General features: G+C 50.2%; 3 protein-coding genes across 5 annotated transcripts; 2 read left to right on the top strand and 1 right to left on the bottom strand.

The window, feature by feature from the left end:
- Positions 1-8,302: 8,302 nt before the first annotated feature.
- On the top strand, positions 8,303-9,507 carry Ier3 (immediate early response 3). Its single transcript, NM_212505.2, is given in 2 exon segments — positions 8,303-8,544; positions 8,652-9,507. Coding segments are annotated over 2 exon segments (483 nt in total). The 5' UTR covers positions 8,303-8,334; the 3' UTR covers positions 8,925-9,507.
- Positions 9,508-9,903: 396 nt separating this feature from the next.
- Flot1 (flotillin 1) lies at positions 9,904-19,988 on the top strand. 3 transcript variants are annotated; one of them, XM_087598283.1, is made up of 13 exons: positions 9,904-10,074; positions 10,371-10,427; positions 10,673-10,748; positions 10,838-10,928; positions 11,124-11,267; positions 11,400-11,519; positions 11,993-12,088; positions 12,290-12,442; positions 16,868-17,049; positions 17,144-17,189; positions 17,614-17,751; positions 17,900-18,064; positions 19,716-19,986. In XM_087598283.1, exons 2-13 carry the CDS (start codon positions 10,385-10,387, stop codon positions 19,746-19,748), a joined length of 1,287 nt encoding a protein of 428 aa, XP_087454409.1. In that variant the 5' UTR covers positions 9,904-10,074; positions 10,371-10,384; the 3' UTR covers positions 19,749-19,986.
- A 942-nt stretch (positions 19,989-20,930) lies between these two features.
- On the bottom strand, positions 20,931-25,075 carry Tubb5 (tubulin, beta 5 class I). The gene is given in 4 exon segments (NM_173102.2): positions 20,931-22,847; positions 22,979-23,089; positions 23,429-23,537; positions 24,823-25,075. Coding segments are annotated over 4 exon segments (1,335 nt in total). The 5' UTR covers positions 24,880-25,075; the 3' UTR covers positions 20,931-21,789.
- Between the last annotated feature and the right edge of the window lie 1,136 nt (positions 25,076-26,211).

Genomic DNA, 26,211 nt, shown 5'->3' with positions numbered 1-26,211 from the left:
GTCACATGGCATCTACTCTTCCCAGAATACCATGGCAGGGCTCACCCTTGGCAGCCGATCAAGCCAGTCCTAACCTAACACGCGATCCTCCCCCACCATGGCATCTGGCCAGCCCTCCACTGAGCACTCTCTGGGAGGGGACATTCCCTCCCAACCTTTGAAGAAGAGGCCCTGAGGTGCTGCTCTCAAGGGGGAGGGAGGCACATCAGACTTTTGGGGACCTGTAAAAAAAAAACACGCTGCTGAATCATGGGGCTTTAGAAGGGGAGGTCCAACGGAGGACTTGTAATCAATCTAAAGCCTTTTGCGACTGTATAGATTGGTCATCAGTAAATACAGGGTACCACAAAAGTCATGACAAAGGGACACCTTTACCCATGGAACCTTTCCCCCTGCAATTACGTTCTGTTTGTGTGTAAAAGGGTGGGGTGGGTGGCTGTCCAGTTGGTAGAGTGCTTGTCTAGAATACAGGAAACCCTAGGGTCAATCATACCCTCCGGTTGCTAACACTGAAGTCATGAAGGGAGCTGCAGACCGACTCCCATATGATCAAGTCTACATTGACACAAAAACAAACAAGCAAACAAACAAAAAGTAACCCTGTGTCTCCAGCCTCTATCAACCTAGAAGTCCGGTTCGAGGGCTACAATGTGGCTCACTGGGTAAAGTGCTTGCCTAGCTTGTGCAAATACAAGGCCCTGGGAGGAGGAGAGGGGGAGGGGCAGGGGTCCCGGAAGGGTGGATTTAAATTTTCAGTTAAACAGACTGACAAACCCTTGGCTAGCACTCAGGAGGCACAGACAGGGGGATATAGGATGAGTGAGGGGGCATCATCGCTTTTTTGTCTCTTGACTGAGATCAAGAAGAACTGGAAGCCAGCCTGAGCTACAAAGCAAGACCTTGGGTCAGAAAGGTGTAGGGGGGCCATTGTACTAGTTGGTAGAATACTTGCCTAGCACACAGGGGCCCTGTGTTTGGTGTCCAGTACCCTGTAATCTGCTAGCATTCAAAAGGTACAGTCAGTTCAAGGTCCTTCTCAGCTACTTAGAGAGTTCAAGGCCAACCTGAGCTCTCTCTCTCTCTCTCTCTCTCTCTCTCTCTCTCTCTCTCTCTCTCTGTGTGTGTGTGTGTGTGTGTGTGTGTGTGTGTGTGTAGGCAATCACGCCACAGTGTGTGAATGGAAATCAGAGGACAACTTGTGGGAGTTGGCCCTCTCCTCCTTCCGTGTGGGTCCTGGGCATAGCACTAAGGTCATTTTAGGCCCTCTAGGCTTGATGGAAGGTGTCTTTGCCACATGTGCCATCTCATCAGTCAGAGAGATTATCTTAAAAAAAAAAAATAGTTCTGGGCCTTGGAAAATTGGAAACAGCAGCCAAGAAGGTGGACAAGTCAGTCTTCACAGAATTACATCTGGCCAAAGAGAAGTCCTGTTAGCTGCTGCCTGAAAGCAGGTGTAGGAAGCTTGTGTTGGTACAGCCGCACCAAGCTGGGCCGAGCCAGTCTGAGCTGCACTGCAGGGCAGGTGGTCGGACCTGTTACTTCTGCAACTTGCCCAGAGCTGCAGGCACATTTGCCCCGCTTTTGCGTCATAGGAAAATTGCCAGGATCTGATCAAAGCTAAACAATCCACTTCAGGGGTCATTTATTAACTGCCTAAGACACACCACGTTGCCCCACTCGGATCAATGGAGGCCTCTGGCCAGAATTGTTCCAGCTAAACTGCATGCCCTGGAGCAAGGGAGGGCGTGTAAAATTGCTTGCGTTGGCCGGAGAGGAAGTAGGAACGCAGAAATCTCTTCTTTCTCTGTAATAAACAAAGAATCGCCAAAGCTTCCTGAGAGAGCCCAGGAAGGGGATGGAAAAGAAACTGTACATTGCAGCTCTAGCAATCTTACTGTTAGGAGGCTGCTTTCCTGTGAGGCCATCTTGACTCAAAAGAATCTCCTCCCCAGACTCAATGGCTCCTACCCAAGTATCATGGTCTGCAGGCCCAGAAGCTGTCTTAAGTATTTATTTGTTTATTAATTCTGGCTCTTTTTTTGGGGGGGGGCACCTTCATTATCCTCCTTCCTCGGTTCTTTTTATTGTATTTTATTTTCTCTTTTCCTTTGTGTAGACCTGGCTTGTCCAGGGACTTGCTGTGCCAAGCAGGCTGGTACCAACTCACAGAGATCCCCTGCCTCTGTGTCCCCTGGTGCTGGCATTGAAGGCATGTGTCACTGTGTTACACCGGACTCGATTTATTATTTTTTTTTCCTAAGATTCGTTTTATCTTTAATTATGTGTCTATGCTGTGGGGATAGGGGTGTGTATATGCGCGAGCGAATGAACACATGAGTGACGGACCGTGCCCTTGAAGGCCAGAAATGGCCACCGGATCCCTGGAGTTGGAGCTAGAGGCCTCTGGAAGAGCAGCCGGTACACTTAACCACTGAGCCAGCCCCTTGGTTATTTTTAAATTGCTGTACACTCACTGTATAAAAGGAAGGGTTTTTGCTTTATCACGGTGTTATATATAGTGTGCTCTGCTCAGACTCACCCTCCTCCCGGTTGTCCTTCCCACCGGCTCTCAGTCTCTCAATGAGCCTCTATTCCTCCTTTCATTCATATATATATATATATATATATATATATATATATATATATATAGTGAGGAAGCATGGGATGAGGACAATCCTGTATTTAATCTCTGCATAACTGAGAGGCCAGTCTACCCACTGGCCAATTGAGGAAACAAATTAGCATTGCATGGTTAATAAATAATAAAATCTCTTTAAAGAGAATTATTTATTTTTTATGTATATGAGTACACTGTAGCTATCTTCAGAGGGCATCAGAAGCCATTACAGATGGTTGTGAGCCACCATGTGGTTGCTGGGAATTGAACTCAGGATCTCTGGAAGAGCGGTCAGTGCTCTTAACCGCTGAGCCATCTCTCCAACCCTCTCCCTTGGTTTCTAACTGAAATGTGTTTCAGTCAGCAACATGGTTAGGTGCCCAGCAAATGAGGAGCCTTTCATTCTCAGCCCCCAAAACCTCTGGCTGCATCCCTTTGTCCTGCCCCCCTTTCTCAGAGTCACACACTTTCTTTTTTTGTTCTTTTTTTTTTTTTTTTTTTTTTCAGAGCTGGGGACCGAACCCAGGGCCTTGGCTTGCTAGGCAAGCGCTCTACCACTGAGCTAAATCCCCAACCCCTCAGAGTCACACACTTTCAAATGTCGACTGTTTCCCTGTTCAATGTGTGAGAGCGTGGGGAAAGGGGGTTGCGGGCGGGCAGAGAAGCCTGAGCCACAGCCGAGTTTTTCCAACTTCTGCTTTGAGGAAGCGAAGGCGAGGTACTGAAGGGAGAAAGCTGGATGAACACTGGGGGTGAAGTTCAGCTCTTCAGAAGACATAGTTTAAAACCCACGCATTAAGGGGCTGAAGCAAAGAACTCTCCTTAGATCCGCTGCAGCTCACGACCTTCTGTAATTCCCATCCCAGGAGTCCTACCGGCCTCTGTGCTGCGCAGACAAACACAGGAAAAACATCCATCCATACAAAACAAGTTTTGTTTTGTGTTTTGTTTTAAGCTAAAACTTGGTTTTAAAAGCCAACTAGGCGCAGCACCAAAAAAAAATTATTAAAAGGCTAAACAAATAGATAAAATGATGATTTTTTTTCCTACTTCTATAGAATAAACAAACAAAAGGAGGGTGGGAACTGAGATGCCAGGTCAAAGGCAGGAAAAGAAGGAACGCGTCGCTCTGGAAAAGGAAGGGAAAGAGAGCTGGGGTTGAGGAGGTGGGGCTCTGTGCGTGTGCGAGAGAGAGAGAGAGAGAGAGAGAGAGAGAGAGAGAGAGAGAGTGTGTGTGTGTGTGTGTGTGTGTGTGTGTGTGTGTGTGTGTGTCGGAGGCGGTGTTCCAGCAGCTAAGGGCCTGTTTTTCCAGAATAAGAACCCGGGGCACCGGCACAGCTGACGGGCTCAGCCCCTGGTACTTCCCGGTTTTAACTCATCGCCCAGCCCCCACTCCCACATCCCCTTCCTGGTTTACTGATTCCATCTTTCCCTGGATTCCTGGGTGGCCGAGCCCACAGTCCCCAGAGACACTGGGAAATGGGGGTGAGACTGCGTGAGAAAGAATGGCAAGGAGCTGGATCCTCTGGGTCATCGCCGGGTCCCATTCTGGTATGGCCACAAGAAAGGACAGTGAGGCTAACTGGGCCCAGCTGGAAGTCAGGATTCCAGATGTAGGAGTTAGTGCTGAAACCTGAACCTGAGGTCTCTTGTTTTCCCTCCCTGACCCAAGCCCTGGGGAAATTTTCCATCACAAACAAGTTATGCATTCCTAACGTTGGGAGCCTCCTGCTCTCTCCCACCAGTTTCCTTTCATCCTCAGCAACCCCCTCCCCTCTGCGCATGAGGGTCTGTGTACACTGTGCTGAGCGGCTGTGCTGAGCTGCTGTGCTCTCTCGATGGTCCCTGCGTAGTGTGTGAATTCTTAGGAAGGAGAGCGTGAGTGTAGGTGTGTGTGGTAGTCTCGGCTCAGGTGCCGATGTGAGGATGCTGGCAAGAACGCAAGGCGGATATGAGAAAACGGATATTTGTTTATGCCCACAGGAAGAGGTGTATGAAATGTGGAAATTGTCTCCCGTGTTTAGATGGGACTCATGAGCCCAGGAAACAATCACTTACAGCGCGGGGAAGCAACTCTATCTATCTAGCCCAAGTGTGAGGCTTTATTTGTGTTCCTGAGCATCCTTGGTTGAAAACATGCCCTCCTGTGTTTCCTATTTGGTGTCTAAGAGCTCTTCTAGGATTGACAAGATGGCACAATAGGAAAAAATACTTGCTGTCAAGTCTTGATGACCTGAGTTCAATCCCAGAGCTCACATGGTAGGAGAGACCTAACTCCCAAAAGTTGAGCCACACGCCCCCCTCAAATAAATGTAATAATAATTTTTAAAATTTCCAAATTGAACTGAAGGAGGTGGTGACCCGCATCTTCAGTTCAGGGACTCAGGAGGCAGAGGCAGGTGGATCTCTGTGAGTTCAGAACCGCCAGGGCTACATAAAGAAGTCCTGTCTTGAAAAATCAAAAATAAATAACTAAATAAAAACAAAACTCTCGGGTTGAATATAGTTCAGTGGTAGAGCATTAGCCTAGCATACAGGAGGCCCTATTTTCAGTTCCCAGTTAAAAAGAGAAGGGGAAAAAAAGTCCCATTTTTACACTAAATTTATTCATTTTTTTTGTTGTTGGTTTTTTTTTTTTTTTTTTGTTTTTTTTTGTTTTTTGTCTGCATGCCTGTCTGTGCACCCACATGTGTATCTGGCTCTAGGGGCGATGGGAAGAAGTCATTAGAGCCCCCCTGGAACTGGAGTTACAGATGGTCGTGAGCCACTGTGGGATTCCAAGCCAGGTCCTCTACAGGAGCAGAGATGCTCTTAACCTCTGAACCACCTCTCCAGCTTCCCAGCTTTTCTTAGGACTTTGTTTATGTGAGAAGTCTAGAGGGATTTATTGACATTCAGAAGCTTGGAGGACCCAGCAACAGTGTACTCACATACATAAAACAAGTAAATCTTTTTAAAAAGAGAGAGAGATTTATTTTTAAAAAAGAGAATGCGGGGTTGGGGATTTAGCTCAGTGGTAGAGCGCTTGCCTAAGAAGCGCAAGGCCCTGGGTTCGGTCCCCAGCTCCGAAAAAAAGAACAAAAAAAAAAAAAAAAAAAAAAAGAGAGAGAGAGAATACTAGAAGTGTCTCCTCCAGTCTCATTTTTTAAAGATTTATTTGAATACTCTGTCACTTTCTTCAGACACAAGACACTCCAGAAGAGGACATCAGATCCCATTACAGATGGTTGTGAGCCACCCAAGTGGTGGCTGGGAATTGAACTCAGGATCTCTGGAAGAGCAGTCAGTGCTCTAACTGCTGAGCCATCTCTCTAGCCCTCTGTTCTCATTTCCGTCAGGTTGCTGTTACTCTCTGCCTGAGGCCCCTTCAGTAGCTTGTGGCCCCTCATATACTCTACCTCAAGGACGTAGTCCTCATCCCAATTTAGACTGCTCTTGTTCTTGGCCTGTGCTCTGTGATCTGGGGCCAGACCCAAGTTTTCGGCCTATCTGTCTTGTGAGCACTCCTCTCTGCCTAGCTCCTCTCCCACCATTAACCTTTCATTGACTCTTGCATAGGGAAACTTCCTGTGAGGTGGCTTTCCTTGATATTTCCCAAAACGAATCCTGTACTTTTCCAGCTTTGAGCCTCTGCTGTTTTTTTTTTTTTTTTTTCTTTTTCACAGTCACCCTTCCCATCTGAATGTGTCATAGACCACCTAACAGGTCATCTGAAATGTCACTCCGGACTGAAGCCTCCCTGACTATGTATGAGTCAGATGTGAACACTAGCTTCTCAGGGTCCCCTTCGATAGTCTTCTTAGGACCAACAGAAGAATCTGGTCATGGTCCCCTCCTAAATCCAGGGGATAAAATCTTCCAGACCAAAGTGATGGCTTTATCCGGGGCTTGCTTTCCACCCGTGGTCAGAGCTCTCAATGGTGCACATGTGTTCATATATAATTCTATTACTTATATGGGTGTGTGTACATGTGGGCATATGTAGACCACACATGGAAGTCAGGGGGTAACTTTCATTTCTTTTTTTTATAGAAGATTTATTTATTATATATGAGTACACTGTAGCTGTCTTCAGACACACCAGAAGAGGGCATTAGATCCTATGAGCCACCATGTGATTGCTGGGATTTGAACCCAAGACCTCTGGAAAAACTGAAAGTCAGTGCTCTTTTTTTTTTTTTTTAATTTTTTTTTTTTTTTTTCGGAGCTGGGGACCGAACCCAGGGCCTTGCGCTTCCTAGGTAAGCGCTCTACCACTGAGCTAAATCCCCAGCCCCAAAGTCAGTGCTCTTAACCTCTGAGCCATCTCTCTAGCCCAGGGGGGTGATTCTCTAAGAATCGGTTCTCTTCTTTGACGGTGTGGATGCCAGGGATCAAACTCAAGTCACCAGGCTGAGCCATCTCATCTATATTGTCTTATTTGTTTTAAGATACATCTCATTTTTACATTATGCATGAGTCTTTTGTCTGCGTGTATGTATGTGTACCACATGCATGCGGATGCCTACAGAGATCAGAAAAGGGCATCAGGGGCTAGAGAGATGGCTCAGCGGTTAAGAGCGCTGACTGCTCTTCCAAAAGTCCTGAGTTCAATTCCCAGACACCACATGGTGGCTCACGACCATCTGTAATGAAATCCTATGCCCTCTTCTGGTGTCTCTGGTGACAATGACATACATAAAATAAATAAATAAATCTTAAAAAAAGAAAAAGGGCATCAGATTTCTTGGGACTAGATGTGAGCTGCTATTTCTGGGAACCGATTCCAGGTACCTCTTCTGCAGAAGCAGCAACTGCTCTTAATAGCTGTGCCAGCTCTCTCTCCAGCCCCTCCTTTGTTACGGTTTGGGTTTGTTTGTTTTTTGAAACTGATCTTGCTGTGTTCCCTAGACTGGTTCCAAATTCCTCTGGTTCAAGGCAAGCAGTAGAGCAGAGGGCTGAAGTTGCACGTTGTGCTGGGTGGTTTCCACAATACTCTCACTCGGATTGTTACAGGTGCTCAAAAACGTTGACTTCCGTGCAGTCTCCCAATGGTACTATATACGACTGGCATAATCTTATTATTCGACCAACCTAACAAGGGGCAAAAGCGGGGACTGCGGACTTCCTGTCTCCGCTCTATCCCTTTGAATAGCTTCTCTGGGGTGTCCCTGGGTAATCGCTGCATCTCGTTTTGTGTGTGTGCTCTGTCGAAACGTCTGTGATGTGTGTATGGTTTTCACGTGAACGGAGGCAGGCAGAGTTGGGTCTGTGGGTTCTAGTGTGTTCTTAATCTTTTTGGAAGTTTGTGCAGTGACTTCCCCTCTGGGATTGTTTCCTATGCATACCTTCAAGTATGTGTGAATGTGTTTTCTGTGGTCCCTTGATCTTACTGGGCTTCTCTAAGGAGGGTGGCTGGACCATCTGCTACGTGTCTGGGAGCCCCTCTCTAGCTACCACATGTCCCGACATGTGCTTACTCCCAATATTTGCACCCACTCGCATTCACAACTCCCAGGCAAAAAGAAAAAATCAAAAAAACAAAAAAAACGTGCACTGGGGCACCTAGAAAATGGGCAGCCAAGGCTCCGCCTACATTTTGCTTCCTCCTTGGAATTTCCAGCCCTGTGCAGCCAACTGCTCCCTAGCTGCGAAGGGCGGAGTTTCCCGGCTCTATAAGTAGTGGTGCCTTACCGGGGATCCGCACTCCTCCGTACCCTCTGTACAGCGCGCGAATTATGTGCCACTCACGCAACCATCTCCACACCATGACTGGCCTGAGGGCTCCGGCGCCAGCTCCCTCCACCGGCCCGGAACTCCGGCGGGGCTCCGGTCCCGAGATTTTCACCTTCGACCCCCTCCCGGAGCGGGCGGTAGCGTCCGCCGTGCGTCCGAACACTTCTCGCGGGCACCGAAAACGCAGCCGACGGGTGCTCTACCCTCGAGTGGTGAGTATCGCCCGAGTGGGCAGCAAGAGGTCGAGTCGCCCCGGTACCTTTGGGAACAACTAGATGCGGGGACTTTGCTCTGACGTTTCCCTCTTTTCTCTGCTCAGGTCCGGCGCCAGCTACCAACCGAGGAACCCAACATTGCCAAGAGGATCCTCTTTCTCCTGCTCGCCATCATCTTCTGCCAGATTTTGATGGCTGAAGAAGGTGTGTCGCAGGCCCTGGCTCCGGAGGATGCTACCAGCGCCATATCACCTGAGCCCATCTCTGCGCCCATTACTGCGCCTCCTGTCCTCGAGCCTTTGAACCTGACCTCGGAGTCCTCGGACTATGCTCTGGATCTCAAAGCTTTTCTCCAGCAACACCCGGCGGCATTCTAAACGCGATGGGTCACAGTCCGGAAAAAAAACCCAAAGAGGCACCAGGGGTACCTGGTGCGCAAGAACGTATCCCAAACTGGGACTTATAAGGCAACGCTAACTCAGAACACTACCGCCAAGATGCCGGTTCTTGGGGCGAGCCCGAGGCACCGTGGGTCCTGGCTAGGCTCACTGGTGACGGACGGAGGTCTTCTCGGTGTCTAATTAATATTTATGTATTTATGTATATCCTCCTAGGTGAAGGAGGGGTGTATGTAATATTTATTCTAACTTATGCAGGGGTGCGAGATATGCCCCCTTGCTGTGACACAGATATTTATTACGATTTATAGGGTCCGTGAGACAGAGTTGTGGGAGGATTAGTTTAGTCTTGGTCGGGGGGCATAGGTTTAGGGGTAACACTCCATTTTCCAGCACTTCGACTCTGTTGTAAGACTTTGGCAGACCCTTGGGAATACGGTCTGTGGCCTTTGATGTCTTCCTGACTGGAAGTCTTGGGTCCATGGATTGTCAGAGGGCGGCTGTCTGGGGTCGCCTAGTATGTTCTGTGAACACGAATAAACTTGATTGCCTGTCATTATTATCAGCGGTTCTCAAAGTGTATCATTTTAAGGCGGGGGTGGGGAAGTGGCGGGAGGATGTGACAAGGTCCCCTGTCTGTATTCTTTCTTGGGTCCTGAACTCTTTTCTTGGAGTTACAGACCTATATCCGGTCACCGGATGCTGTCATACATTGCTGGGTCTGCGGTTTTCCCAGTTAGAGAGTGGTGTGGCAACCAGCTTACTCACCGCAGGCGGCGGGTATTCAGGAACCCGAGTGGAAGGCGTGGCCTCGGGCGGGGGCGGGGCTACCAGGCCAGTGCTTGGAGCAGGGAGGGGTGTTAATGGGGGGGGAACGTCTGGCATCCCCTCTAGGCTGCCGAGAACTGTGCTGCGGACCCGAGCGGGGCCTGCCGGGAAAGGGGCGGGCCGAGGGCTTGGGAGGGGGCGGGGTCGCGTCTGTTGCTGCAACAGGGTGCGGCCGGGTCGGGGGCGCAAGTGCAGTTTCCACTAAGCCGGGTGTTCAAGCAGTCCCCACCCAGTTTTGGGGCTCTGCGGGTCTCCGCGCTTCCCTAGACCCCAGTGGGGTTGCTTACCGGCATTCCGGAAGGTGAGAGGGGATGGGAGGCGGAGCCTGGGGCCGCCGACGAGCCTGGAGGCTGCGGAACTGCTGCAGACCCCTGGGCGCGGGAGAGCTTTGTGTGGCAGAGGGGCTAGGGGGCGCCGTGAGGGGAAGGCAGTGAGAATCTGTTGGCACGGAGGAAGAAGTCCCTGGGGAATCTTAGGACTGTCACAGGGGCGCTCAAGGGACTGGGCGGTGGCAGAGGCAGTTCTCCTGATAGGAGGGGGAAGAGGTGCCACAGGGCCCCTTCCCCTCTGCAAAGGCTTCTTCTCTCTCCCCTCCAGTTGCAGCCTCAACTATGTTTTTCACTTGTGGCCCAAATGAGGCCATGGTGGTCTCCGGTAAGTTTCCTCCCACCCAGTGACCCCCCCCCCCGTTCCCTTTAAACCTGACTTCTGCCCCCTCCTGCCCGCATGAGCTTCCCAGCCCCAACGTTCTGCCCGCGATGGCTACAAACCACCTGTGGTTCCCAGCCAAGGCATCGAATGCTAACCCCCTCAGCATCCAGATTCTTGTTATGGGTGGTCCACCCTTTTCCCCATTGTCTTTTGCTCTGCCACGGTCACATTATGCCCTCACCTTACAGGGTTCTGCAGGAGCCCCCCAGTCATGGTGGCCGGAGGCCGAGTGTTTGTCCTACCCTGCATTCAACAAATCCAAAGGTAGATAGAGCAACAGAACTCTGGGGGGGGGGGGGACCCATTTTCTTCTCTACTCTTTTCTCTTACTGTCTGCTCCATTTTCCCCCTAGGATCTCTCTCAACACACTGACCCTCAATGTCAAGAGTGAGAAGGTTTATACCCGCCACGGGGTCCCCATCTCAGTCACGGGCATTGCCCAGGTGAGGCTCGCAGAGCCTTCCTCCCAAAGCCCACCCCACCTTTCTCCTGGCCATTAAGCACCTCTGACTGTGGACTTCTCAGTTCCATCTTCCTGCTGGTCTCACTTTCAGCCACTGCCCCCAAGACTCCTAGCTCTTCCTCCTCCTCTCCTTGCTTCACCCATCACACCCCTTTCTATCTCTATACGGCTGCAGGTGAAAATCCAGGGGCAAAACAAGGAGATGCTGGCAGCTGCCTGCCAGATGTTCCTGGGGAAGACAGAGGCAGAGATCGCCCACATTGCCCTGGAGACGCTGGAAGGCCACCAGAGGGCAATCATGGCCCACATGACTGTGGAGGTGGGACTGGGGGACAGGAGAAGACCTGGGTGGGGTGTCAGGAGGAGTGGTCCCCAAGGATCATGACAGACCAGCTCACCTGTGGCAGATGATGAATCTGACTCCCCTCTTCCCACCGTTCTTCCTCTATAGGAGATCTATAAGGACAGACAGAAGTTCTCAGAGCAGGTTTTCAAGGTGGCCTCCTCCGACCTGGTCAACATGGGTATCAGTGTGGTTAGCTACACTTTGAAGGACATTCACGATGACCAGGTAAAAATAGTCAGTTGAGGTGGACTCGGTGGCTGGAACCTATAAATCCCAACATGGGTGGGGGTCAGGGCGGGGGCCTAAAGCATGAGGGATCTGGGCTACGTATTGAGTTCCATTCCCGCCTGGGCTACATAATGAATTCCAGGCTAGCTCCAGCTACAGGGTGAGATCCTGTCTCAAAACAAACAGCCTGGTGTGGTGGTGCAGGCCTTTAATCCCAGCACTCAGGAGGCAGAGGCAGGTACTCTATGAGTTGGAGTCTGGTCTACAAGGTAAATACCAAGACAGACTTGTATAATAGACCATATTTCAATAAACAGAACCCATTCAGTGGTAGAGCACTGACCTAGCCTAGCGTGCTGGGGGCCCTCGCCTCACCCTACACCACAAAACAAAAGCCAAGACAGTTGATCCTTCCTGCTTCCTGATTCCATCTCGCAAACCCTCCTGAAACTGGTTTCCCTCTTCCACAGGATTACTTACACTCTTTGGGGAAGGCTCGCACAGCACAAGTGCAGAAAGATGCTCGGATTGGAGAAGCAGAGGCCAAGAGAGATGCGGGGATACGGGTGAGGGAGATGGGGCTTCTCTATCACCGCTGGCTTGCTAGACCCCCAGGGGACAAGGGCACAGGGTGTTTGCAGGGTTCAGCTGAGTGTGGTTGGCCAAGCTGGGTCAGCAGGGGGTGGTGTGGCGGAGAGCAAGCAGGGAGTGGTCATTGACAGTCTGGCCGAAACTTACCCTCGGCCTTCCTCACTACCCTGACGTAGGAGGCTAAGGCCAAGCAGGAGAAGGTATCCGCACAGTGCCTCAGTGAAATAGAGATGGCCAAGGCCCAGAGGGACTATGAGCTGAAGAAAGCCACCTACGACATTGAGGTCAACACCCGGCGAGCACAGGCGGACCTGGCCTATCAGCTGCAGGTAAGCACAGGTGTCTAGGCTGCTCGATGACCCTTCCCCTTTCTTTCTCTCTTCCATCTGTATTAAGAGACACTGTGATCTTTGCTCTGATTCTGGTACCCCAATTTTTTTTTTCTTAAGATGTATTTATTTTTATGTATGTGAGTACACTGTAGCTGTCTTCAGACACACCCAGAAGAGGGCATCGGATCCCATTACAGATGGTTGTGAGCCACCGTGAGGTTGCTGGGGATTGAACTCAGGACCTATGGAAGAGCAGTCAGTGCTCTTAATCGCTGAGCCATCTCTCCAGCCCCCTGGGTACCCCAATTTTGACCCTTTTCCTCAGTATGATTAAGGACATAAAAGCGGGAATTCTCGTTAGCTGATGCAGCCTCCAGATAAGCTCAAACGCGGATGTGCTGTATCTGCACATACATGTAGACTTGAGCATTAGGCTGAAAAACCCAAGACAGACAGACAGACAGACACTCAAGCAGGGACTGGAGAGAGAGCTCAGGTGATAAAGTGCTCAGTGGCACACACTTGTAATCCCCAAACTGGGAGGCAGAGTCAGGTGAGTCTTGGGGGAGTCACTACTCAACCAGAGTAGCATAATCATTGAACCTCGGGCCAACGAGAGACTCAGAGTATACGGCAAATGGTGCCTGAGGAGGAATGACCTTGTATGTTACACAAACATTCATACATGTGTGTGCACGCCTATACATGTGTACATCTGCACATACATGTAGACTGGAGCATTCAGCTGAAAACCCAAGGCAGACATTCAGGCAAGCAGGCAGGCAGACAGGCAGACAGGCAGACAGAAAGGAGGGCGGGCAGGCCATGAATGTGATTGATCAAGAGGTAGACTGTGCCTCTCTGTAAAGGCACCTGGTTGCAGGTAAAATCCAAAGCGAAGAGCTGCCCTGTCCCCCACTCATCAAGCTGTGTTCTGGGTATGGGTCTGTATCTCTTGAGAATAAGAGAAACCTAGGGTGACTAGGGTACCCCAAAACTTTGGTGCTCAAAAGAGAGGGTGAGGAAGGAAACAGCCTTGAACGACAGCAAGTGAGCCGTGGGCGGCCTTTTATATTACAATCACATTACAAGAAGGGGTAGCTGGCCCCTGTCACTCATGCGTCACACATTTGAGGATCTGCCTGCTCACCAGGATTGAAGGGTAAACCACAGGTCAGTGCCTGCAGCGTTTGCTGTGTGCGCTGGACTCCAGAGTGCTGAAGAGTTCTAGTTCGCTGATGCAGCCTCCAGATAAGCTCAAACGCAGATGTGCTCCCTTGTTGCAGTTGCAGTCAGTCTGCACAGTTTCGCTGGAAATGACTCTCAGGACTGAGGGTAACACACACACACACACACACACACACACACACACACACACACTCTCTCTCTCTCACACACACACACACACTCACACTCTCTCACACACACACACTCTCACACACACTCTCTGTCTCTGTCTCTCTCACACTCACACACACACTCTCTCACACACACACACTCACACTCTCTCACACACACACACACTCACACACACACTCTCTGTCTCTGTCTCTCTCACACTCACACACACACACTCTCTCACACACACACACTCTCTCTCTCTCTCTCTCACACACACACACACACACACACACACACACACACACACTAAAACAATTCAGATAGCAATAATGTGCTTCTTTGTGGAGTCCCTTAGCGCTGGAGGCTGTGAAGTGTTTTACAGAGAAACTAGGTATTGTTAGGTTTCCTCTGTTCAGGCACAAATTGAAATGCAATTAGCTTCTGTTCCACACTGATGCATCAGCTCTGTGTGTTTTAATATAAAATTTCTTTAGTTTTTTTGTTTGTTTGTCAATTAGTTGTTTTTGTTTTCTTTTTGTTCTTCGAGGCAGGGTGTCAACTATGTAGCCCTGGCTGTCCTAAAACTCACTGTGTAGCCCAGGCTGGCCTCAAATACAGAGATCCACCTGCCTCTACCCTCGAGTGCTGGCATTAAAGCTGTGCACCACCATGCCCTGCTTGCTTGTTTGAGACCGGGTCCTCACACAGTAGCCCAGGCTAGACTCAAACATGTAGCAGTCTTCCTGTTTCAGCCTTTTTACCGCTGAGATTACAAGCATGTACCACCATGCCTAGCTTATAAGGTATCTTTAAACAAAAACAACTTAAACAAAATTATATATTGATTATGGGATTAAAAAGTATAGATGGGGTTGGGGATTTGCCTAGGAAGCGCAAGGTCCTGGGTTCGGTCCCCAGCCCCGAAAAAAAGAAAAAAAAAAAAGTATAGACTAGGCTGTTCGTTGAACTCAGAGATCTTCCTGCCTCTGCCTCCAAGTGCTGGGTATTCACTGTGGAAACACACACCTTTAAATCCCAGCACTTGAGAGACAGAGCCAGGAGGATCTCTAGGAGCTGGAAGCCAGCCTGGTCTATAGAGCTATTCCAGAATGGCCAGGGCTACACAAAGAAACCCTGACTCAAAAAAACAAACAAAAAAGATGTACTTTTATGTTATGTATTCATGTGATGAGTGTTTTGCCTACATGTTTATGTGTGCACTGTATGTGTACATGGGTTCTTGCCCGGTGCCTGTGGGGGTCAGATGAGGGCATCAGATGCCCCTGGAACTGGAGTTACAAAATGGTTGTAAGACACCAGGCAGGTGCTGGGTGATGAACACACATCCTTTGCAAGAGCATCCGGCAGTCTTAACCACTGAGCTTTCTCTTCAGCCACCGTTAGGTTTAATTTAATTATATTTATGTACGTTCAGGTCGGAGACAACCTGCTGCTACAAGACAAGCCAGCTCTTTCCTACCATGTGGTCCCCCCAGGATCAAACTCATGTAGTCAGACTTGGAGTCAGGTGCCTTTATGCCCTAAGCCATCTTAGCTAGTCCAAGATCACATCAAGTTTGAAGCCAGCTGTACTTTTAAGGTAGCCTTTCTACAGAGTGACAACACCCAACTTAAAAAAAAAATGGGGGTTGGGGATTTAGCTCAGTGGTAGAGCACTTGCCTAGCAAGTGCAAGGCCCTGGGTTTGGTCCCCAGCTCCAAAAAAAAGAAAAAAAAAATGGCTCAGAGATTAAGAGGAGTGCTATTGCTCTTCCAGAGGTCCTGAGTTCATTTCCCACCAACCTCATGGTGGCTCACAACCATCTGTAATGGTGTGTCTGACAGCTACAGCGTACTCATAAATGCATTAAAAAGAAATCTTTTAAAAAGTACATTAATAATAAATATTTAGAGATGGGTGGTGGCGCATGTCTTTAATCTCAGCACTAGGGAAGCAGTTGGCCTCTGAATTTGAAACCAGTCTGGTGTGCGTGCAGTTGAGTTCCAGGACAGCCAGGGCTACATAGTGAAACCCTGTGTTGAAAAGCCAGATGAGGGCTGGAAAGATGGTTCAGTGGTTAAGAGCACTGAGTGCTCTCCCAGAGGTCCTAAGTTCAAATCCCAGCAACCATATGGTGGCTCACCACCATCTGTAATGAGATCCGATGCCCTCTTCTGGTGTGTCTGAAGACAGCTATAGTGTACTCATATATAATAAATAAATAAGTCTTTAAAAAAAAAAAAGAAAGAAAGAAAAAGAAAAGCCAGGTGATTAGACCTGGAGAGGTGACTCAGTGGTTAAGAGCACTGACTGCTCTTCCAGAGGTCCTGAGTTCATTTCCCAGCAGCCACAGGGTGGCTCACAACCATCTGTAATGATATCTGATGTTCATATAATACATAAATCTTTGAAAAAAAAAGAAATGCCAAACGATCATGATAATGGGGAAAAAGAGAAATTTGAACACACACGATCTCTGGAAGCTGGTAATAGCAGTTGCTTCCAGAAAGGAAACCAAGGGGTTTGAGGCAAGAGGTGGGAGGAAACAAGCCACTTTCAACACGTCTACTTTCCTTTTTGCGTTTATTCTGTGTGCAAAAGATTAAAAAAAAAAAAAAGCTATCTGCTGTCAGGATGTAAAAGGCAGTACTGACTACTGAGCTGTGAGCGCTTGAGTTGATGGTGGGTTACTCTTCAGAGTGGCAGCAAAGAGAAACGGAGATGTGCGAACAGGACTGCAGAAATAGAATATGACCACAAAGGGCTCACTGCCCTCAGGACCCTCCTACTGGAGAGGGTTAACCTTTGTCTCATCCCAGGGAGGTCGTGTAGCAGCCTCACCCATTCTGCCGCTAAGGCCTTAGGCTAGCTGCTCTGAGAAGTCACATGGTGGTGGTTCCCAGGCCTTGGCTCGATTCTGTACTTGAAATGGATCCCACTACCCAGTGAGCTGAGCTGACCAGAAAGCGACTTCCTGGGTCTCTTCCACGTTGTATCCCACTGGTAGTGCCGGTTTTTCTCTCTGTCTCAGGCCACCTACTCCCCAGCCTTGCTTGACTCAAGTGCCCCTTTGCTCCCTAGGTGGCCAAGACGAAGCAGCAGATCGAGGAGCAGCGGGTACAGGTGCAGGTGGTGGAGCGCGCCCAGCAGGTGGCAGTGCAGGAGCAGGAGATAGCAAGGCGCGAGAAGGAGCTGGAGGCCCGGGTGCGCAAGCCAGCGGAGGCTGAGCGCTACAGGCTGGAGCGCCTGGCGGAAGCAGAGAAGTAACGCCCCCTTCCTGAGCCCCTTTCTGGCCCCTTGACGCTCATGGTCAGAAAAATCGCCCTGGCAATGAACCGCTTCCCTTTCTGTCCCCAGGGCCCAGCTGATCATGCAGGCAGAAGCTGAAGCTGAGTCTGTGCGGGTGAGTTGGGGCATGGCTTCTGATTGGCATGAGGGGAGGGCTTATCAGGGTTTCTTGTTCTCTATTGCTTGTTTTTTGTCCTGGCTGACCTGGAACTCACTGTGTTAACAAGATGGTTTCAAACTCGGGGAGATCCATCTACCTCTGCCTCCCAATTACTGGGATTAAAGGCATTCACAACTGTTGTTGCTGTCGCTGTTGCTAACCTCCTCCCTTCTTCCCTCCTTCTCCTCCTCCTTCTCCCCCTCTCCCCACGCCCCATGTAGGAGGCAGGGTGGTTCATCTTGCCAGTGTGGAGGTCAGATCCCCCTGGAGATTTTAAGTAAGGTTGTTGGCCTGACTGGCAAGCACCTTTACCCTCTGAGTCTTATTGGCCTCAGAATTTGGTATCCTTAATGAGTTGCCTGCCCCGTACCCTCCACAGATGCGAGGGGAAGCTGAGGCCTTTGCCGTAGGGGCCCGCGCTCGTGCTGAGGCTGAGCAAATGGCCAAGAAGGCAGAAGCCTTCCAGATGTACCAGGAGGCCGCCCAGCTGGACATGCTGCTGGAGAAACTGCCCCAGGTCTGGAGATGGGTGGGACTCTGAGAGGAGGGGTAAGGTGAAGTGGTTAGGGGTTGCCAAATACAAGGCACGACCGAAGTGGGGAGTCGCGGTCAGCTGTGGGGCGAGTCTGATGGATGGCGAGGTCATAGCTATCTCTGCCTACCAGGTGGCAGAAGAGATCAGTGGCCCCCTGACCTCAGCCAATAAGATCACGCTGGTGTCTAGCGGAAGCGGAACCATGGGGGCCGCCAAAGTTACTGGGGAAGTACTGGACATCCTAAGCCGTCTGCCAGAGAGTGTGGAGAGACTCACAGGCGTCAGCATCTCCCAGGTGAGGGGGAGTGCAGAGTGTGTGTGTTACTGAGTATCTAAGTCGCGCAATGCAGTAGGCGGAGTGCTTTTTTTTTTTTTTTTTGGTTCTTTTTTTCGGAGCTGGGGACCGAACCCAGGGCCTTGCGCTTCCTAGGCAAGCGCTCTACCACTGAGCTAAATCCCCAACCCCTGAGCTAAATCCCCAACCCCAGTAGGCGGAGTGCTTAACGGGCATCCGGAAGCCCAGGAAGACACCGACAGTGACTTTCTCGGTGCCCAAGCCACCCATATCAGGTGCGTGCTTGGTTAGTTCCAGGCCAGCGAGAGACCCTGAAAACATACAGGGCTTTGAGGAACGACAGCCAAATTAGCCTTTGCCTCCCACACACAAGTTGCACATGCACACACAGAAGGACTACCTCCGACATGCTAGATGATGGATTCCCCATGGCTGGGAAGCAGAGCGTCAGTCTGGCCAGTCCCAGCAGCCAGTGTACCTGTGCACCACAGAAGAGCAAAGAATTCAGTGCTACCTGCTGGTGGCTATCTCCTTCCCGGTATCTCGTTACTTACTTCCCTTGAGTTTACCCACCAGTGGGTTATGGCAAAAGTCAGAACGATGTAAATCCCCCTTGCCTCACCTGCGACAGGTTGCCAATCTGTGCCTGTTTTCCTGATCTTAAAATTATCTTAAAGTGCTGACCCTGGTGGTGCCTCAGCACTCGGGAGGCAGAGGCAGAGGGGTCTCTTAAGTTCGAGACCAGCTTGGACAAAGAGCAAGTGCCAGGACAGTCAGGGCTACACAGAGAAGCCCTGTCTCAAAAAGATAGATAGATAGATAGATAGATAGATAGATAGATAGATAGATAGATAGAACCCCAATAACCCAAAATTGGCTTGACGGTACAAAATGCCCTCCTTGCTGGGGTGTTAGGAAATTGTTTGCAGAGTACTTATGGCAGTGATGTGTAAACCACAAAAACCCAAACAAACAAACCCATGCAGCTGAGTGTATAAAGCTTGAAACGCAGCACTGAGTCTGTGGCTATCTGGGGCAATATAGTGAGACTCTTGTCTTTTTTGTTTTGAAGTATAGAATAGAGTTTATTCAGAGCATGGGGAGGGTAGTTAAGAGGGTAGTAGGGGCAGAGACAGACAGACAGACAGAGGTAGAGGAGGCCAGCTATGAGCATGGGGGGAGGGGCAAAGGGGAAAGAGAGCAAGAGCCTTTTTGGGTGGAGACAGGCTTTCTTTGGTTAGTCCTGGCTGCCCCAGAACTCACTCTGTAGACCAGGCCAGCCTTGAACTCATAGATCCGCCTGCCTCTGCCTCCAGAGCGCTTTAGCACCATCCCCGGAGACCCCTTCTTAAAAATAAAACCACGTGAGTTTAAAAGCACACTTCATCAAGCTGCGTTTGTTGGGATATCCTTGAAGCCCAACTAGGCTTTGAGCTAAGGAGTATACAAGTTCTAGTCCCTCCGACTTCTTCTGTGATGGGTCTGTGACTATATGGATACCTGGAACTTGCTGTGTAGATCAGATCGGCCTTGGATTCAGAGATCCACCTCCCCCAAGCCTTTTCAGTGTCCTCCCAGAAGCCATCCCTCCAAATGGATGCTACAGAGAGCAGATGCTGGATTCCCACGCTGTCATGTCTTTTTCCTCTAGGTGAATCACAACAAGCCTTTAAGGACGGCGTGAGCCCTCAGTTCCCAATGGTACCTGGACATGTGGCCCAATGGTCTCATTGCATGCGCCTCAGTTGGCCTCCCTGAGCATGACCCCCTGCCAAGGGTGCACATCTCTCCTTGCCAAATAGTCTGTGCCTTGCCTTGGAGGGCTTGCTCTCCGCCCATTTGCCAGTGCCCTGCACCAAGACTTTGGTTATCTTACTTCACCCCAACTATTTAACTTCCTGATTAAACGAGACTGAGCCCTCTGGGTAGCTATACTTTTCTTTCTCACTGAGACAGAAAGATAAGACCCAAAGATCTTGTTAAAGTACTGACAGCTAAAAGATCAGTTTGCAGCATGCTGAAAGCAGAAGAAACAAGTTCCAGGCTAGCCTGGGTGGCAAGAACCTGACTCAGTCTTTTCCCTACAAGTTGCCTTTGCAAATACAACCCTCTGGCTGGGCTGACAATACCGGTCAGATGTCAGTCTGGCTGTACAACTCCACTATAGGAAATGGTGTGGTATCCATGCGTACCCCTCAAACACCCTGTTCTACATATTAAAACCAGAGCCACTACTTATACCCAATGCCGGTAGGTGTGGTAGGTTTAGCCTGTGGTACTGACAAGGAAATGGAAGACAGCCTGAGCAAGTCTCTTAGAATGGTCTGACTACAGGTAAATCACCCCATCACCCCAGAGGGATGTGGGATGTACTGTGCTAGAGGGTTGACGATGGGCGTGAGGGGCTGCTTTCAGGATTGTGGGTAGCTTTGAACCCACAACCCTCTGCTGAGTGCTGTCAGTTAGAGGTTATGTCCAATCAGACATACCTTTTCCCCTGGAGAGCTGTGGGTATCACTCAGTGGTCCCCAGGCCTGAAAGAACCTCAGCCATTGGAAAGGCAGGAGCAAGAGAATCACCTAGTTATAGGCAGCCTGAGCAGATTAGACACGTAATTGGATGCAGCTCAACGATAAGAGCATTTACATAGCACCCAGGGCAATGTTCAGACCCTAACACCAGAAATTCAAAACGAAGATTTGGTTGGTTCTTCTAGGATAGCCTGCTCGCTTAGAAGGTTTTGTAAGTTTTGTGACATCCATCCACACGACCTCAGGAACAGTATAATTCAACCTGGGACCCTTGTCTCCACCAGCAACTTTACCTGCCCCTGAATGAGCACGCAGCCTCACACCTTTTTTTTTTTCCAATTCCCATTTATTTTTGGCTCTCGGGGCAATGTCATCTTTTCAATATGAAAAAAAAAAAAAAAGCCAAGTTTAACACAAAATAGAAAGGTAGGGAATGACCAAGCCAAGGAACAGGAGGGAAATGGGGCAGAGATGTTACCTCCCCTCTGGGGAGTGTGTGAGGCACCCAGGTGGAAATGGTAATTAGAGTGTTTCTGGACATTTAGAGAACAAGGCCTTGCTGCCCTGCCCCCACAAATCCCCATGCAACGTCCCTTGGAGAACCAACACAGGGAAGACACCTCCAATGGCAGATTTGGCTCAGGACAGCTAGGATATAAATGGTGATAATACTGTTAATACCTCTCCTGAGGCCGAGAGATGAAGCAGGGAAAAAAGAAAGCCCCATCGACTGAAAGCCTCAGCGATTCCCGTGTCTAAATGGCCCTGACTGGAAAATCCCACCCCCTAAGTAGCATCTCCTCTACCCACCTTTTCCCCACCCGCTACTTTGCTTTAAGATGGTGGCTACTCTCTTGAGTTCTTAGAACTGGGCTGGGTTCTACCCCGGGTCTGGAGCCGAACGCTGGTTCCTGGAGAATATATTGGAAGAATATTAACTGGACAGTCATAATAAAGAAATGGGTACCAGGAGGAAGCACAGGGTTAACGCTCAGAATGTCAGATCGGAAAGAGAAAGGAGACATTCCACAAAGAAATATTTATTGAGCGCCTGCCACGTGCCAGGCACCGTTTACCCCCCAATGAGAAAACAAAACGGAACAAAAACAGGACAGAGGCAGCAGAAAGAAACAAAGGGCAGTTGGAAAAAAGCTAAGGGAACTAAGCAGCCTGAGGTGACGCAGGGCTTCCGCCTTAGGCCTCTTCTTCTGCCTCCTCTCCGAAATCCTCTTCCTCTTCTGCGGTGGCGTCCTGGTACTGCTGATACTCAGAGACGAGGTCATTCATGTTGCTCTCAGCTTCGGTGAACTCCATCTCGTCCATGCCCTCACCCGTGTACCAGTGGAGGAAAGCCTTCCGACGGAACATTGCCGTAAACTGCTCAGAGATGCGCTTGAAGAGCTCCTGGATGGCCGTGCTGTTTCCGATGAAGGTGACTGCCATCTTGAGGCCTCGCGGTGGGATGTCACAGACAGCCGTCTTGACGTTGTTGGGGATCCATTCCACGAAGTAGCTGCTATTCTTATTCTGCACGTTGAGCATTTGCTCATCTACCTCCTTCATGGACATCCGTCCACGGAAGACAGCCGCAACCGTGAGGTACCGGCCGTGGCGTGGGTCACAGGCGGCCATCATGTTCTTGGCGTCGAAGACCTGCTGGGTGAGTTCAGGCACAGTGAGGGCCCGGTACTGCTGGCTTCCACGGCTGGTGAGAGGGGCAAAGCCAGGCATAAAGAAGTGGAGACGCGGGAAGGGCACCATGTTGACAGCCAGCTTCCGAAGGTCGGCGTTCAGCTGGCCCGGGAAACGGAGGCAGGTGGTGACACCGCTCATGGTGGCAGAGACGAGATGGTTCAGGTCTCCGTAGGTTGGCGTGGTGAGCTTAAGGGTACGGAAGCAGATGTCGTAGAGGGCCTCGTTGTCAATGCAGTAGGTCTCATCTGTGTTCTCTACCAACTGGTGGACGGACAGGGTGGCGTTGTAGGGCTCAACCACGGTGTCAGACACTTTGGGTGAGGGCACCACGCTGAAGGTGTTCATGATGCGGTCGGGGTATTCTTCTCGAATCTTGCTGATGAGCAGGGTGCCCATGCCAGAGCCCGTGCCTCCACCCAGCGAATGGGTCAGCTGAAAGCCTTGCAGGCAGTCACAGCTCTCCGCCTCCTTCCGCACCACATCCAAGACAGAGTCAACCAGCTCAGCTCCCTCTGTGTAGTGACCCTTAGCCCAGTTGTTGCCTGCCCCAGACTGACCTGGAATGTAATAAGGGGGAAAAATTTAAAAAGCCTAATCACATATGAGAGAAACACAATACTTCTTAATCTTTCAACGTTTGAAATAATCCCACTGGGGGACACATGGGAATCCGTTCCACATAACTCACCAAAAACAAAGTTGTCCGGTCTGAAGATCTGGCCAAAAGGACCTGAGCGAACGGAGTCCATAGTCCCGGGTTCTAGATCCACTAAGATAGCTCGAGGGACATACTTGCCACCTACAAGTATTCAAGATGTTCGATCAGCGATGAAATAGCTCAAATTTGGGGTGGAGAAATCAGCCACATATCACTAAAGTTGTCATTCCAGGCACTACCACCTGGTGGCAGTAGAGCCAACCTTCAGCCCCATAAGGTGTGTGTGTAAGGGGGGAAAAATGGGAGTCTCACAGAGGGGTAACTGATACCCAAGTGTGGGAAAACAGGGTGGTGATGCTGCCTTTAAACCCAACACTTGGAAGGTAGACCGATCTATGTGAGTTCCAGGGCGGCCAGTGATGAATGGGGTCCCTGTCTCAATAGGGGGGCACGCAGAAGAATCGGGATTTCTTCCCTCACCTGTAGCTTCATTGTAGTACACAGAGATTCGGTCCAGCTGCAAGTCGCTGTCTCCGTGGTAGGTGCCGGTGGGGTCGATGCCGTGTTCATCGCTTATCACCTCCCAGAACTGCATAAGGAAGAGAGCAGTGAGGCCTCAATGGCTCAAGTCCTAAGGGATGCCGCCCGCCCCTCATTTCGATTCCAGACATGCTCAAACGAAGCTGTGGTGCAGACACTGCAATTCCGTTATCTGCTTGCGGAACCCTCTACCGAGGAGCCTACGCCCCGGAAGGTTACAACCTTAGTGGATAGGACGGATGACGGGCGATTCAAAGGGCCGGGGACTGTAAGCATCTACATGGGCGGATTGGCGCCCACCTACTTGGCTCAGCACCTAGGTTTGGTTCCTGAAGCCAGGCACCGCCCTTCCTGGCCAGCACAAAAGAGGGTTGGGGGAGAAAGGTGCGGCCACTGCAGTCGCCCACCCCTTACGCGCTCCACGTGACTGCGGTGGCGGGCCGCTCCTACAGCAAACCACAAAGGCGGGAGCAGTGCGGGCGGGGCCTAGCTCGAGGGGCGGGGCCAGTGCGCCCCCGCGGGCCCGGGCCGCATTGTCCCTGCGCGCCAGGGGCTCCAGCCCCGCCCCCAAGAGGGTCCCACCCTTCGGCTGCAATGTAGCGGCCGCACTTCCTCCCTCCCCCTCCCCCGCTACAGGGCAATTGCCCGCAAACGGGGGGAAAATTTTTAAAAACCCCATGGCCTCCGATCTTTATTCCCTTCCTTCTTTCTCTCTCCTTAATCTCCCCGACAGTCTCTCACATACTTGAAAAGCTCACACTTTCTGTCCGCTCACACCCTAAGACCTCTTTTAAGGGCAATGAAAAGTAAAAGTAGTGCCCTACATAGAATCATAATCTAAAAAAAGCCTTGGGAAGGCGGGTTCTATGGAGTATCCAAGCCTTTGTTGAGGTAATGCGCACCGGGGCATCTCTGCAGCTGCCCGCCAAACCTCGCCCCTTCCCCCTCCATTCTGTTCCAGTAGGGCCCTCCAGGCGGGGTGGGGGTGGCGCAAGGGGAAAACCTCGCCTCGGCTTTGTCTCGGATCGTTTCCGCATCCCTCCTGTCCTCGGACCGTTAGAAAACCCCTTTTAATACCAGTTCTTTAGAGTCCCCCAGCCTCTCCTTTTCCCCGAACTCAAAAGCGTCTCTTAATAGCTTTCCGAAGATGTGCCAAGAAAAACATTTTCTCAATATTAGAACGCTAGCTACAAATATGGGTTATATTTATACGTACAAAACTTTGAGGGGCCAAATCTGACGAGCGGAGAATGCAAACGCCCCGTTAGCATTGCTCACGATTAACACAGATATCTCATCCTTACATATTTCATCTAAAATTATAAAATTCTTACCTTAGCACCGATCTGGTTGCCACACTGTCCGGCCTGGATGTGCACGATTTCCCTCATGGCTACGGTTTACTGTAATAATTTTTTTTTGATGGTCCCAATGTAGGTACCGAGCAAAAGAAGATAATTAAGGATTTTTGGTTTTTTTCTTCTGGGCTGGTCTCAGACTGATAGGATGGAACGTAGCCCCGGAGGCTGCTGCAGAGAGATGCGAGCACGACCGCAGGAAGGTTCTAAGAGGCAGAAGAGGCCGGCGAGCGCAGGAGGGAAGGCGCGCAGGGCGGGGCGCGCGTTCGCGCGGCCGGGGGCGGGAGATGGGCGGGCGCCTCGGGTTGCAGACAAAGCCTACCCAACCAGTCGCTGATTAGACCAGCGGATCACGTGCCAGACGGCCATTGGTCTCTGAGCCAGTGGCGAGCGCAGTCCTTTTTGGGAGTTGTAGTTCTCTATTGTCCACGCTGCAAAAAGAAGTTAAAGATGGGTGGGTACTGTGGGAGGATTAGGGGGTATCGCGCGTGTGTGTGTGTGTGTGTGTGTGTGTGTGTGTGTGTGTGTGTGTGTGTGTGTGTGTGTGTGTGTGTGTGTGTGTGTGTGTGTGTGTGTGTGTGTGTGATTTTATTTTATTTTTCATGAAAAATGACCTCTCGATTCCTAGCCTCTATTCCTGAGAGAGGATTTTGTACGAAAAGAGGTTTGGGGAAATATAGTAATTAGATGAGATCTGAGGTGCCTGAGTTGGAAGGTGGGTTGGGCACGCCCTGCCAGCTGCCCACCGCAGAAGGTCTGGGAAGGCCAGACTGCACAGCTCAGCGGAAAATCCTGAGAACTGTGTGCTCCTTCCCTGATACACAGTGTCTAGTTCTTTGTGATCCCAAGACAGGAATGAAAGAATTGCCCTTCTGTTTCCATGGGAGGTGTCTCAGGGGTTTTCAAAAGAGAAACAAAATTGCAAGGATCATGGAGAATCTGCATGGAGCTGATGTCCCAAAAGAATGGAGGTGTGTGTAAAATCTCTGGGAGATTCGGGCCTTTAGACACTGAAGACATCCTGGTCATCTTGTCAGTATAGACTGGAGTGGACAGACTAAGAGAATGCTAGTCTTTATATAGTGCCTCCATCTCAGACACTTGCAAGGGCTTTTGTTTGTTTGTTTCTTTTTGTTTTGTTTTGTTTTGTTGGTTTTTTTGTTGTGTTTTGTTTTCCAGTTAGTTGATTTTATTCATTAGGTGAGTCTGTGGCAATGTCCTGGAACTGAGAGGGAAGATGGGAATTGAATGGGCCCAAGTCAGAGCTCGTAAGCTTTTCTTTCCAGGGTTTTGAAAAATACTAAGTATCCTCAAACCTTTAAGGAGATACAAAATGATTCATTAGAATAAGAGCAGGAGTGGTTC

This window comes from Rattus norvegicus, chromosome 20 (genome assembly GCF_021556685.1).
Source record: "Rattus norvegicus strain SHRSP/BbbUtx chromosome 20, alternate assembly SHRSP_T2T, whole genome shotgun sequence".
In the NCBI taxonomy this organism is placed as follows: domain Eukaryota; kingdom Metazoa; phylum Chordata; class Mammalia; order Rodentia; family Muridae; genus Rattus; species Rattus norvegicus.
Note: the sequence above shows the minus strand (reverse complement) of the source record. Positions and strands in the feature narration are given on the sequence as shown.

Coding starts and splice junctions, on each gene's coding strand:
- Flot1 (XM_087598283.1), top strand. CDS start 10,385: ATGTTTTTCACTTGTGGCCCAAATGAGGCCATGGTGGTCTCCG. Junction 11,520..11,992: donor AGGACATTCACGATGACCAG/GTAAAAATAGTC, acceptor CCTCTTCCACAG/GATTACTTACACTCTTTGGG. Junction 18,065..19,715: donor CAGGCGTCAGCATCTCCCAG/GTGAGGGGGAGT, acceptor TTTTTCCTCTAG/GTGAATCACAACAAGCCTTT.